The 12,369-nt window shown below is 40.0% G+C and overlaps 1 protein-coding gene across 5 annotated transcripts in view; it reads right to left on the bottom strand.

Annotated features, from left to right (window-relative positions):
* Window positions 1–12,369, bottom strand: part of SRGAP1 (SLIT-ROBO Rho GTPase activating protein 1) — a 182,765-nt gene that overhangs the window by 28,451 nt on the left and 141,945 nt on the right. For 2 of the 5 annotated variants that reach the window (XM_075856864.1, XM_075856863.1), the window contains exons 11-15: window positions 10,469–10,496; window positions 9,324–9,426; window positions 5,934–5,994; window positions 5,708–5,785; window positions 4,050–4,184 (exon numbers count right to left, since the gene is read on the bottom strand). In XM_075856864.1, the coding sequence (XP_075712979.1) occupies window positions 4,050–4,184; window positions 5,708–5,785; window positions 5,934–5,994; window positions 9,324–9,426; window positions 10,469–10,496 (405 nt within the window). Of the gene's footprint in view, window positions 1–4,049; window positions 4,185–5,707; window positions 5,786–5,933; window positions 5,995–8,285; window positions 8,320–9,323; window positions 9,427–10,468; window positions 10,497–12,369 lie in introns of those variants that run through there. The other 3 variants (XM_075856865.1, XM_075856866.1, XM_075856867.1) reach the window with 2 other exon arrangements.

Genomic DNA, 12,369 nt, shown 5'->3' with positions numbered 1-12,369 from the left:
ATGGAGCGCCATTTGGCTTTTGGAGTTCAAATTCAGCAGGTATGGTTTGCGGAGGCCATGTCACATTTACAAATCCCCTGAGGAGACAAAAGAGTGGAAACCCCCCACAAGTGACCCCATTTAGGAAACTACACCCCTTGAGGCATTTATCTAGGGGTGTAGTAAGCATTTTGACCCCACAGATATTTCATAGAATTTATTAGAATTGGGTAGTGAAAATAAAAACAATCCTTTTTCTTCAATAAGACTTAGCTTTAGCTCAAAATTTTTAATTTTCTCAACAAATTCTCTCAACAAATAAAAAAAGAACCCGACATTTGTAAAGCTATTTCTCCCGAGTACGGCAATACCCCATATGTGGTCATAAACTGCTGTTTGGGCACACGGCAGGGCTCAGAAGGGAAGGAGCGCCATTTGGAGTGCAGATTTTGCTGGATTGGTTTCTGGGTGCCTGTAGGACCAAAACAGTCGAAACCACCCAGAAGTGACCACATTTTGGAAACTACACCCCTCAATGCACTCACCTAGGGGTGTAGTGAGCATGTTAACCCTGCAGGTGTTTTGTAGATTTGACGTGTAATAAGTGTTTCTGTTGTGTATTATGCTACAGATAGACATCACATTGCCTGCTGCACAGCCTAGTTCTCCATTCCTCCTGGGAATAGAGGCTTGTGACACTACTTAAAGATATAGTGCCATATCCTGGAGTGAGAAAGTCTAAAATAAGGAATGTAGAGACGACTTTATTTGCAATGTTTTAGTATCATTTTTTTGCACACATATACATAGTAAAATTAATATTAAATAAGGTTTCCTTTAAATATATATAATACCAATTCCTTTGAATCAAGGCTCTGTTCACATTCCGTAATTTTTGATGCACAAAATAGCGCAGCATGCAGTGCTATTTTGTCCGGAAAAAAGATGCAAACCATGACAAACCCGACGGAACCCAAATTTATAGTTTTCTACACAGTAAAAACAATGTGTGTCGTCATATTTTAAGAGCCATAACTTTTTCCGCCGATGCAGCTGTATGAGGTTTTTTTTCTTGCGTGATTACTTGTAGTTTTTATTGGTACAATTTTAGAGTACATTCGACTTTTTGATCGCTTTTTATCACATTTTTTTTTTAAGGCAGGATGAACAGAAAATAGCAATTCTGGCATTGTTTTTCGCCGTGCTGTCATAGAAACCATCAGCACCCTGTGATCGCGGATGTGCCAGTGGGGTAAGAGAGGGAATGTACTCAAATTAAAACGGAGATGCGGCAGTCGCAATTGACGCATCTAAAGGGTTAAATGGACAGGATCAATGTTGATTTCGATCCCATCCGCTGGAGCAGGTCTGCTCCCAGCCCCCAGCTACCTCTGGTAGCTGAGAGCAGGGAGCTTTTACTGCTCCCGGCGAAGCTGTTTTATTCTGATGCAGTGCCATAGAAAGGCCTATGTATCAGAATAAACGTATTGAACACAGTGAAAAGTCGTATTGGCGGTCAATAACGGGTTAAAGGAACATTCTGGTACTTATTTTTTTTTTATCTCAACCATCATTTGGAAAGTACACCTAGTAAAAGGTAGGGCAGGTAATACTCTTACCGGGCACGTTGTTTTTTGAACTATCTCCTCCGATACCTGGCGCCAATATGTCACGTGACCACACTGACTGCGCAATTCCTACAGTGTCTACTGTGTGGACAAGAAGTAACTTTCACTATACATTCCTAACAGTCTCATAGCAATGCATAGGGAAAGTGACTTCCGGCCCACAAAGCAGACGATGTAGGAATCGGGCAGTTACATGACATAATAGCGGCCAGGATCGGAGGAAATAGTTAGTCAACAAAGCACCCAGTAAGAGCACTGCCTGCCCTACCTTTTACCAGGTGTACTTTCCAAATGGGGGCCGAGAAACATTTATTAATTTTTTTACAAGAGCGCTCCTTTAAAGCAATGATTGATTATTGATTCTATAATTTTTTGGAATACATAGTATTCCGAAGCATTATTGCTTGTCAGTCTAACACGGACAGGCATCCAATTAGGCCATGCCAGAGGCAGATGCTTATGGCAGACCTGGGGGCCTTCTGCTATTGCCCATGAAATTTAAGGTGTTAAACTATGGAGATCTGAGGTTTCTCTAATCTCCGCTGTTAGAACAGAGCTGCAGCTGTGTGTTACAGCCATTGCTGCACTCCTGGTCGCATGGGGACACTTACTGTGCCTGCGCGATCAGCAGGACGAGTATACTCGACTGGATACAGAAACCATGTGATGCTCAGGACAAACCTACTCGTCCAGCGCTGTTGAGAGGTTAAAGCGAACCGGTCACCTACTTTATGCTGCCCTCTCAGAGCAGCATGCAGTTTATGAATACGCCGGTCACTGTGCTTGCAGCACGATGCAACTAATACACTAAGTTTAGCCAAATGACACCACGTTGAACGTTCTACATAAAAAATTTTTTCATTTAAACGTTGAAACTCACATACAGGTCTCTGACTTTCCATTACAACATGTGGTCAGGCATGACACGTGTAGGCAACTTTGTTCTCAGAGTATGTCTACACTGGCCAGAAACACTGACTATATTCCACGTTAATTGTGCTTAGGGAAGAGGCACATGTTTTATCATTGCTCTAAAATGGGAAATCATTTCCACATTTGGCACCACAGTCTCCAGCACTAAAATAGTAGCCCAGGCCAGTATATGAAATGAGACTACAGCATAAATGTCATTTCACTGAGAACTGCACCTTGGACATGTGCCCTTTTGTTTGCGTTTGTTGCTGAGCGCTGCAGAGCTATACTTAGACCACATTTCCTCAGGATTTCCACACTATAATGGAGTGTGCTTAGTCAACCCAGTCGTTCAAAATCTGATAAGAGTATGCAGAAGAATTTTTACCGACGTGTTAGGGTTAATCTAAACTGTGCCCCCCCCCCCCCCTTCTAGGGCATCCATATGCCCTGGTTATATGAGTGTTCCAGATTCGGACTATGTAGAAAAGTACTGCACGTCGTTTGTCTAATGGTCAACCGTCCACATCCTCCCCCAGAAGGAAAAAAAACATGTTGAAAATGCAACCACAAGCGTAGTAGTGCAGCTCTTTGCCACAGAACTACTACCAAATGTACTTCAATGGCGTTTCCTACACCAGTCTTAGTATTAAGCCTGTAAGAGTAAGATGCGTCTAATTCCGCCCTTTGGGTTTGAAATCAGGGAAACTAAAAAAAACACGCTGCTCTTTGCATTCTAAGCAATCCTAAAAAGGACTTGTATGCAACGTGGATCTTTACAGAGGTAAAATGTCAAGTCTGTTCTAAAAATGGAAACTAGATATTCTACCTCAGGTCACACCTGTATGAACACAATCTGAAGGATGCCGGAGTTCTCTGGAATAACTAAAGTTTGTAACTAGAACACGCCATACAGCTGTATTTGGCTTCAGGGGAGTGTAAATTAGAGAAGATCTAGAATAACCAGAAGAATAACTTTTTATGCAGTTTTAGGTTTTCTGTGCTTCGTATTCATTCTGTAATGAAATTCAGCTAATTGATAAACCAAAAGATTTGGCTTTTGTTGGACATAAAGTACAAAGCGATTTCTCGGTCCTTGCCATTTTCTGCCCCTGAATTTTAGCAGCACTTTATCTTGATAGCACAGAGAAGATCAGAGTAAAGTGTAAGCTCTGCCTCATACTGTAGCTGCCTGTCTGAACCTGATCTCTACATGAAAGAGAAGACAATTACTGAAGTGTATAAAAGCCTCTATTATGCCTGGAGGAATGCTTTCCTGCTGTGTTGGACACAAAGAGTTATACATAATCATGTTAAAAAAAAAGGGAGCGGCCCCAGCTGCAAGTATGACTAAACGCTCCGAGAGTGGCGCAGATGTGGGACATATTGCCTTCAAGACATGTAGCTATTCTCTTCCTCTTCCAGGAAACGCTGGATAGAATAGTACACAGCCATTATGAGGAAGAAGGGTGGAGGTTTTAGTGAGGGAAGCAAGGAAATAGCAGACTGGAGGACAAGACGGTGACTTACTGATGCAGGATATCAAATCGTTAAATCTTTCCTTGGGAAAGAGTGGGTTTTCTAAACCTCGGAAATACAGCTTCAGGACACCAGCTACAGAGTTGATGTCATGATTATTTTGGTCATCTGTCAAAGGGTCCTCTCCTGTAGAAATGCACATAATGGTTACCATTGCACTTTTCTGTAGTAAAATACAGGGCTCTTTAACATGTCTATGTCCATAATTATAGTCTGAAATTCCCGTCTACCAGTATAAATATGAGCAAACGTAAAATTAGATTTAACAATAGCATAACATGCATGCAAATTATATAGTAAATCTAAAACAAAAAAGACTTCCTTGGATGTGACTAGAGGCTGTTCTGACCACTTGGGCATGTCTATATTCAAACATTCCCGATGGAGAACCACATGTAATACATTGGGCTCAGGAGAATGTGGCACTACAAAGCAGTCTCATTTAGCAGGAATGCTGCTTAAGAAATTATTATTATCTACTGTCTTTATATAAAGAAACAAAAACAGTTCTGCCAGAAAATACAATTCCTAAAACAATCCCATCAATAATTGTACGTTCTACTGTTCTGGTAAATATGTGATAAGCCTGTACTTGTTACAAGTATAGCATGAATAAGGACAGACTTTACAGACAAATGTGTTGTTAGGAATAGATACATGAAAAGCTCATTTTGACTTTAAAGGGCACCGGTCACATTGAAAATGCAGTCCAATCTGCAGGCAGCATGTTATAGAGCAGATTGATGTAGAGTTTTGTAGCAAAAGATTCAGTATTACATGTAAGATATCCATTTAAATCTCTGCTCATCCCGAGTCCAGTGGGCGGCGATAATCAGTGATTGACAGCTATATCTGTATTTACACTCATACAGGGAATACGGTCAATCACCGATTAGGACTGCCCACTGGACTCCTAAGCTCAGAATGAGCAGGGATTTAAATTAATAAATGACAAGTTATACTGAATCCTTTGCTACAAAAATATACATCAACCTGCTCCCTTTCTCCTGCTCTGTAACATACTGCCTGAAGATTAGACTCCATTTTCAACGTGGCAGGTTCCCTTTAAAGGAAATCTGTCACCAGATATATGCTGACCCATCTGAGGGCAGAATAAAGTAGTGACAGAGACCCCGATTATGGTGTTGTGTCCCTTTGAAATACTTTATGGCTTTCATAAAATCACAGTTTTCTCCTGCAGGCCGTATTTGCGAGCTGCAGCTAGCCCCACAGTCCATCCGCTGATAGGGAGAAACCTGCAAATCAACGGCGACTGGATGGGGCTAGCCACAGCTCATGAATGTCGAAGACTACTTAGCGCACTACATAGTCCTTACATTCATGAGCTGCGGCTAGAAAATCGTGATATAATGAAAACCACAGCGTCATAATCAGGGTTTCTGGCACTACTTTATGCTGCCCTCAGATAGGGCAGCATAAAGCTGGTGACAGATTCCCTTTAAGAAGATCTGCCCACTGATCAATACGTTCTTGTCCTCTTTAGTGCTTACTACATATAGTACAAAATAAATATTATTGGACGTGCCAAAAATGACAAATTAGCAGTAAAATGTATGATTTTTATACCATGTAAACATATCAACAAGTAAAAAAATTGGGAAATATTGAAAAAAAGGTTAACTTCTTACCTCTTTCAAATGCATTTTTTATATCATTCACTTCTACCTGGGAACCAGAAACTCGAAATATACCCTGGTGTTGAAGTCCTAAAGAAAATGGCAACATAAAAACAAACCAAAATGACCAAAACAAAAGTCACTGCAAGTGTCACTAAGCATAGAAAGATATAAATAATGCCGTCATGGTTTGGTGAATATCCGAAGGAGTCAGGAAATGAACAGAAAGGCTTCTTACCATACAAGTTAATAAATCTGATGCAGCTTTCCACGATTATAGGAATTATTTGTCCAGTTTCCTACAGTGATAAAGTTGAAAGAAATGAATAAATGGCAATGTTTGTCTGACCCCCTGCAGAAGGATTAATACTTTAGCTCCTCATACCCGAACATTTATGGATGGCTGGGTTACATATACAGTACAGTCTGCACTGAACTCCGTTTCAGTTTGTGGTTCAATCTCCATCATTTCTGTACTATGGAAATGTGTATAGTGTGCAGTCTACTTTATGTCTATTCACATTTCTTGGAAGACTAAACCAAGGCACCGGACTAAAAGTCTATGGGCGCTTCCGAAATTGCGGACAGCTACGGATGTGTATCTGTAGCCGATGTGCATGAGGCCTGAATGTGGAGTCCGCTGCCTTGGCTATCTTCCTCTTCTAGGATGTGGTTTAGGGAATGAATGGTGCCCCTGCTGAGTTGAATCAAACACAGTAGAGAAAGTGGTGCGGTCGATATCTAGAAATATATTACTCACTGTGTAAAGAGGACTTGTAAACTTTAACATTTCATAAGCCTTATGCTTTTATTATTAACATTGTAGCACAATTGATAACTTCGAAGGCAATAATGTGTCATAACCAGTTATGTGCATGTATCAATATTAGTTTATTACAGGATATCCAACTGGCAAATAATGATTATTGCAGCCCTTTATCAAGCAACGTGTAAACCATTAGACATTGCTTTACATAGTAATAAATAGAGCCATTACAGAAATATATAAGCTATACTGCAGTTTTACATATAATCTGAATATTACTTTGATTAATTTTTTTTTTTTTAGATTTTGCATTACTTTTATTGCACTGATCTTTAGATAAAGGCTACATCTCCCATTCAGTTGATGTAAGAAAAATGTACCTTACCAGAATGAAGGGTAGAAGTGTATTGGGATCACAGCTAAATAAGTAGGGAAGCGTCTGCCAACCAGGGGCCTGTTGACATCAACGTTCGGTTTCCATTGATGGGTTCCGTCAGACCTTTCTGTCGGAGGAACCCATTAACGGAAAGGCAAACGGAAACCATAGCTTCCGTTTGCACTACCATTGATTTCAATGGTAATGCTTCCGTTGCTAATGGTTTCCATTTGTCTCCATTCCGTAAGGTTTCCGGTTTTTTTATGGAAACAATAGCGCAGTCGACTGGTTTGAAAATACCAGCATAATTCTGAATGGAGCCCTGAACTGTAAATGGAGATTAGCAGAAGACAATAAGGCATAGTATTTTTATTAATAGCCGGTTAAAAATTATATATAAACGGTAAATTAAGGAACCTACGCTTGAAGAATAAGTTTGTTACATATAATTTCAAGCATAGAATAAACGGGATTTCACAAAGCTCAAGCAAATGTAATGGAAAATAAAAGTAAAAAGCTCAAAATGCATGCTACGTGTACAGATCTGACAAGGGAATGCTTGAACACAGCCTTTAGGAGAATATAGATCATGTTATATACTGTAGTGCATAGGTGGCATTGGTGTTCGCAGTGTACGGTCGCCATTGTGTGTGTGTGCTGTATAAATTTGCAGTCACAGGCGTTCTTGCGCCTTTATACATTTTTTTTTCTTCATTTTGCTGGAATGTGCTGTTCAAACTTTTGTGTTTATGTGAGTCATATATGTGGGGTTAGTGACTATCTCTATGTTTTTGATCTTGCACACCTCCCTCCCCCATTCAGCCCTGGGTGCTTTTAATTCGTGTAATGCTGGTTCCTATCATCCCCAGATATACGTAGGCTTAGTCCCAGTTCTGGGTGTATGTACAGCGTAAGTTCCCACCTTATAGAGTAAGCCTTGTTGTGGCAGGTGGGCTCACACAATTTGATCAAAACACACACACAATAGTATAGCACTTTTAATAGGTTGCTACAACATTCTAGGTCAGATGACCTAAATGCTGCCAGCAAATTGTTATGATGGATGTGTCCTGGTTCAACAGCACCAAGTTCATTTTCCTAAGCAACTGTAAACAGTAAAGCCAGTGCGAGGAACCACACTGTGCAATGATTTAGTAGTTTTTCATTGAAATAATGGGTTCTTCCTGCTCTGATTGCTTTGTTTTTTTTTCTTTCATCTTGGCTATGAGAAATATGTTCTGTCAGTCGGAGGAGGGGGTTGCAAAAGTTACAGAACGTCCGCTCATACAGATAATATGATACATTTGCAATGTAAGATTGCTTCAAATATGAATATCTATGCCTCATTTTATGTTGCGTGCAAACATTCCCTGGTTCAGAGGACAACTGCAGAGCAGGGTGCACACCATGAGAGGATAGGCAAATTACTGTCACCAATAGCACAATACCTGATGTCTTGTGTGCGAATTCCTTCTTCCCCGACTAGAAGTAATATTAGAAATACAGGGCGGAAAAAGAAGTAGAGAATAAATCTAGTGAAGATCCAAGATGGAATTTAGAAGTTTTACTGATTTCATAGTATAACATTCCTAGAGGAATAGATGGGATAGTGTAACAACCTTCATCAGTGCACTATAGCAATGTTGCTCATAAGGTCATATTTGGACTGCAGTGAACTCTGTGTTATAATAAATTTCCCTACTTTCATCTACACGGTCATGTGGCTCAATTGGGGGTTGAGCAAGCATCACCCTTCTATACCTATTTTTCAATTTACTTATGATTGGTCTTAAAGGGGCTGTCTTAAGAGGACAACCCCTGTCCATATGCCTTATTAGGGCATATAGACGTCATAGATGGGGTTCCCCGTTCAGAAGAGCCGCTCTGGCAAGGACATGCATTACATGGACCGCTATTCATTCGAATGGTCAGAATGTAATACTTCATTTCTAGTTTATAGGGCTTCTTTGTTAACATCCAACACACCCACAGATGGAACGCTATGTGTTATCTGACGGCTTCATCTCTCATTTCTGGTGAGCAGCAAGCACAAATACACAGGAGTCTGCATTAGAATATGAGCCTGCTGGAATATCTGCGGTATATTAGGTGTCACTTACCATAAACACAGGCTACATAGTTGAAGTTCAATTAAATCAGAGTCGCTGCTGGATTTTTTTTCCCTATAACTGAATAACAGGAAGGCTTTTGAGGAAATGTTTCCTGCACTAAACATTTCACTGTTCCAGAGTTCACTGCTTAGATGTCACTGTCCGCAGCAGACAAGAAGAATAATGCATGCGTTACTGAGGAAGGGGTTACACTTCCATCTCTCTGTAGACTCAGGAAGGATATTGATCAGAAGGGAAAAAACAGCCCACCACAATGTAGAATGTAATGACGTCCCTCAGCTGTAGTGAGGCCCTGGGCATTACATTGAAAGCAAAAAGGTGCAGGTTAGCCCTCAGCATTACAAGTGCCAGTACCTGGATGAAGGACTCCAGATCCCCGTTAAACAACTTAATAATATATTGAGAAACGGGTCTGGGCTTCCTTTGTTTCTGGGGTTTAGGGGGTACATTTGGAGGCCTGGGAAAGGGAACATGAGCAAAAAGTGACATTGTAGAAAGTAAAAGTAATACACCATTACTGTGATTACTAATGCGTAAAATATGTTTATCCAAATTGAAGTAATACATATAATGAATGCACAACTCATGTTTGTAAACCTTCATGCTTGAGTGGCAATGTTACAAGTCTAGTTTTGTTTTTCTTCAATAATTCCTTAGATAACAAATCAAATTATGAGATCCAGAGGAAAAGAATTACGTAAGTAAAACTAGCTCTTCAACGATGGCAGTTTTAGAGGGGGATCTGCAAACACCATGCTACTGAAATCTACTACTGGGCTGTGGGCATCTACGATCGCTTGAGCATCTTCAATAATTTGCAGAAGAAAGTAAGTATCGGAAATATTAACTTACGTAAATATCTTAGAAAACCTTATTCATTTCCAGTTCGTATACAATAAATGCAATTTTAGATGCAAATACTGGATCATTGTATTGTATACACTGCCTATATTTATATTATGTGGGCTGCCATGCTGACATAATTTTATTAATACGAAATAAAAGGTAAAGATGGACTTGCTTACATCCTTACAGTATAAAGCATTATTCCAGTCTTAAATGTTTATGGCATATTCACGAGATATGCCATAAATGTCTCATCGATGAGGGTCCCAGCTCTAGGACATGCACCTATCTCCAGAATATTGGGGGAGGGGGGGGGGGTCACCGCTGCCAGCTGCTGCATCCAAGCGGGGAAAGAACGGAGAGGAGGGCTGCACACGTGTGCCGCGCTCTCCATTCTGTTGTATCAAAGTTACAGAAACAGCTGAGGACACCTCACCCGGCAGGACGTGGGTCTGACGACCCCAGTTCTGAAGATAGTTGCGGGAACCAGAACTGGGATCCTAATCTTTCAGACACTTACGCTATATCCCGTGGATATGCCATAAATGTCTATGATGGGAATAACCCTTAAAACCACTTCTACTAAAATAGTGACATCTTAACCCCCGAGTCCAACAATATAGTTTTGGTAACCTAAGAAAACCGTGACGTACCTTGTAGTCATGTATTCTGCTCTATAGCCTGAAAGAAAACCAATAAACACGTTTAGAGAATATTTACCAATACCTTATCCTGGTACGCAATATCATTCTACATAAACGTGTGTTATTTCTATTGACCTGCACAAGGGTGGGCAATCTGTAGACCAAGAATGTGCCTGATGAATAATGTAGAAGCCCACACTTCTTGCCTGCAAATACTGGTCTTCCATGGTTCCATTGTGTTATTAATTAAATCATGACCTATATGCAATTTCTCTACTCATATTAAATACGGATGTAAACGGATAATTGAACTTCTTTGACCAAAGGCAGCGCTGAATAAGATGATTTAATTCCTTTAGTTATGACACACCATGTTTTTTTGCCATACAGATTAGGCATAACTTTTTTTTGCGGCATACTGTAAAATAAAGGAGGATGCAACAGGATACCTATACGGTTGAATCCTGTTGTCACAGAATCCATTGTAAAAAAAACAAAAAACAACTGAATGTGCCTACTACATTTTTCTGTCTTGTCAAAAACCGTATCCACACGTATGCGGTTTATATAATTATTTAATTTTTTTTACAATCGAAGTGAATGGCAACAGGATCCAACTGCATAGGCATTTTGTGGGATTCTTGTCTCACAGTATATAATATGATAGTTTGTTTTTTTCAGTAAAAAAACATGAAAAAAACAAACCTATATTAGAACGTGAATACTTGCACGAGCTGCTGGAAATTTGTTCACGTTACAAACACTGTAATAGGAATGAACTCTCTGCTTTAATCACTTGGCATGCAAGTGAAGGGGAATTTCCGAACAAAAAAAATCAAACTGAACCAGAGGATGTCCATCTCTGCCTTAGTAGATATAATTAACTAGTCAAATACATAATGTGTCCCTTGGTCATTCAGGGGATGTGTAATGCTTTTCAATATGATCAATGGATAAACGATTCTTCAGACTTAATCCCTAATCCTTGCTGTGCTTCATTGATCTGTAGATCAGACTTTATAGGAATAGTAATGATGAACTATATTTACATTGCTGATCTTATATGCTTACAACAGCAGATTAGGATTATAGGAAGAAGACAGGTATACTACACATTTGAAGACATTGGAAAGTTTTTTTTTGTGTAACTATCCAAACCACAAAAGAGAAAAGAAAAAAAAAACTACTCTATTTGTGTAGTTGTGTTTTTGTGTAGTTTGTATGAATGATTTCACAAAATAATAATTTTTTAAAAAAAAGATAGTGTGTTGCAAAACAATGTCCAACATCTTTATTGTCATACGGAAATGTTTAGGTTACCCAAAAACACTGCTATTACAGCTAATTTATATTAGTTTACAGAACAAATGACCTTTAAAGGTGTTGTCTCAAGATTAAATGTTATCCCCTAAGCTCAGGAAAGGTGAGAACATGCTGATTGGTGGAGGTCTACCTCCGAATAATGGAGCAGCAGGTCGCGCATGCGCCCTGCTGCTCTATTCATTCTCTATGGCACTGCCGGAGATAGCCGAGTGCCGTAACAGTGAATAGAGCAGCAGGACGCATGTGCAACCTGCTGCTCCATTCATTCGGAGGAACGGTAGCCCCGTTTTCATGATCGGTGGGAGTGCCAGTGGTTGGACATCCACCAATCAGCATGTTTTCACCTATGTGGAGAAAGAGATGATCCAGCGCTGGTGGTGGTTTTAAAAGGGAGATGAGAGTCCCATGTTTATTAGAAAAGTAATAAAATCGGAAGGGAGACGCCGTCCCAAGATGCAAGTAGTCAGGATTTGAACCTGAGCCCAGGTTCAAATCCTGACTACTTGCATCTTGGGACTGCGTCTCCCTTCCGATTTTATTACTTTTCTAATAAACATGGGACTCTCATCTCCCTTTTAAAACCACCA

This window comes from Rhinoderma darwinii, chromosome 3 (assembly GCF_050947455.1).
Source record: "Rhinoderma darwinii isolate aRhiDar2 chromosome 3, aRhiDar2.hap1, whole genome shotgun sequence".
In the NCBI taxonomy this organism is placed as follows: Eukaryota; Metazoa; Chordata; class Amphibia; order Anura; family Rhinodermatidae; genus Rhinoderma; species Rhinoderma darwinii.
The sequence above is the reverse complement of the archived record's forward strand: the minus strand, read 5'-3'. Positions and strand labels throughout refer to the sequence as shown.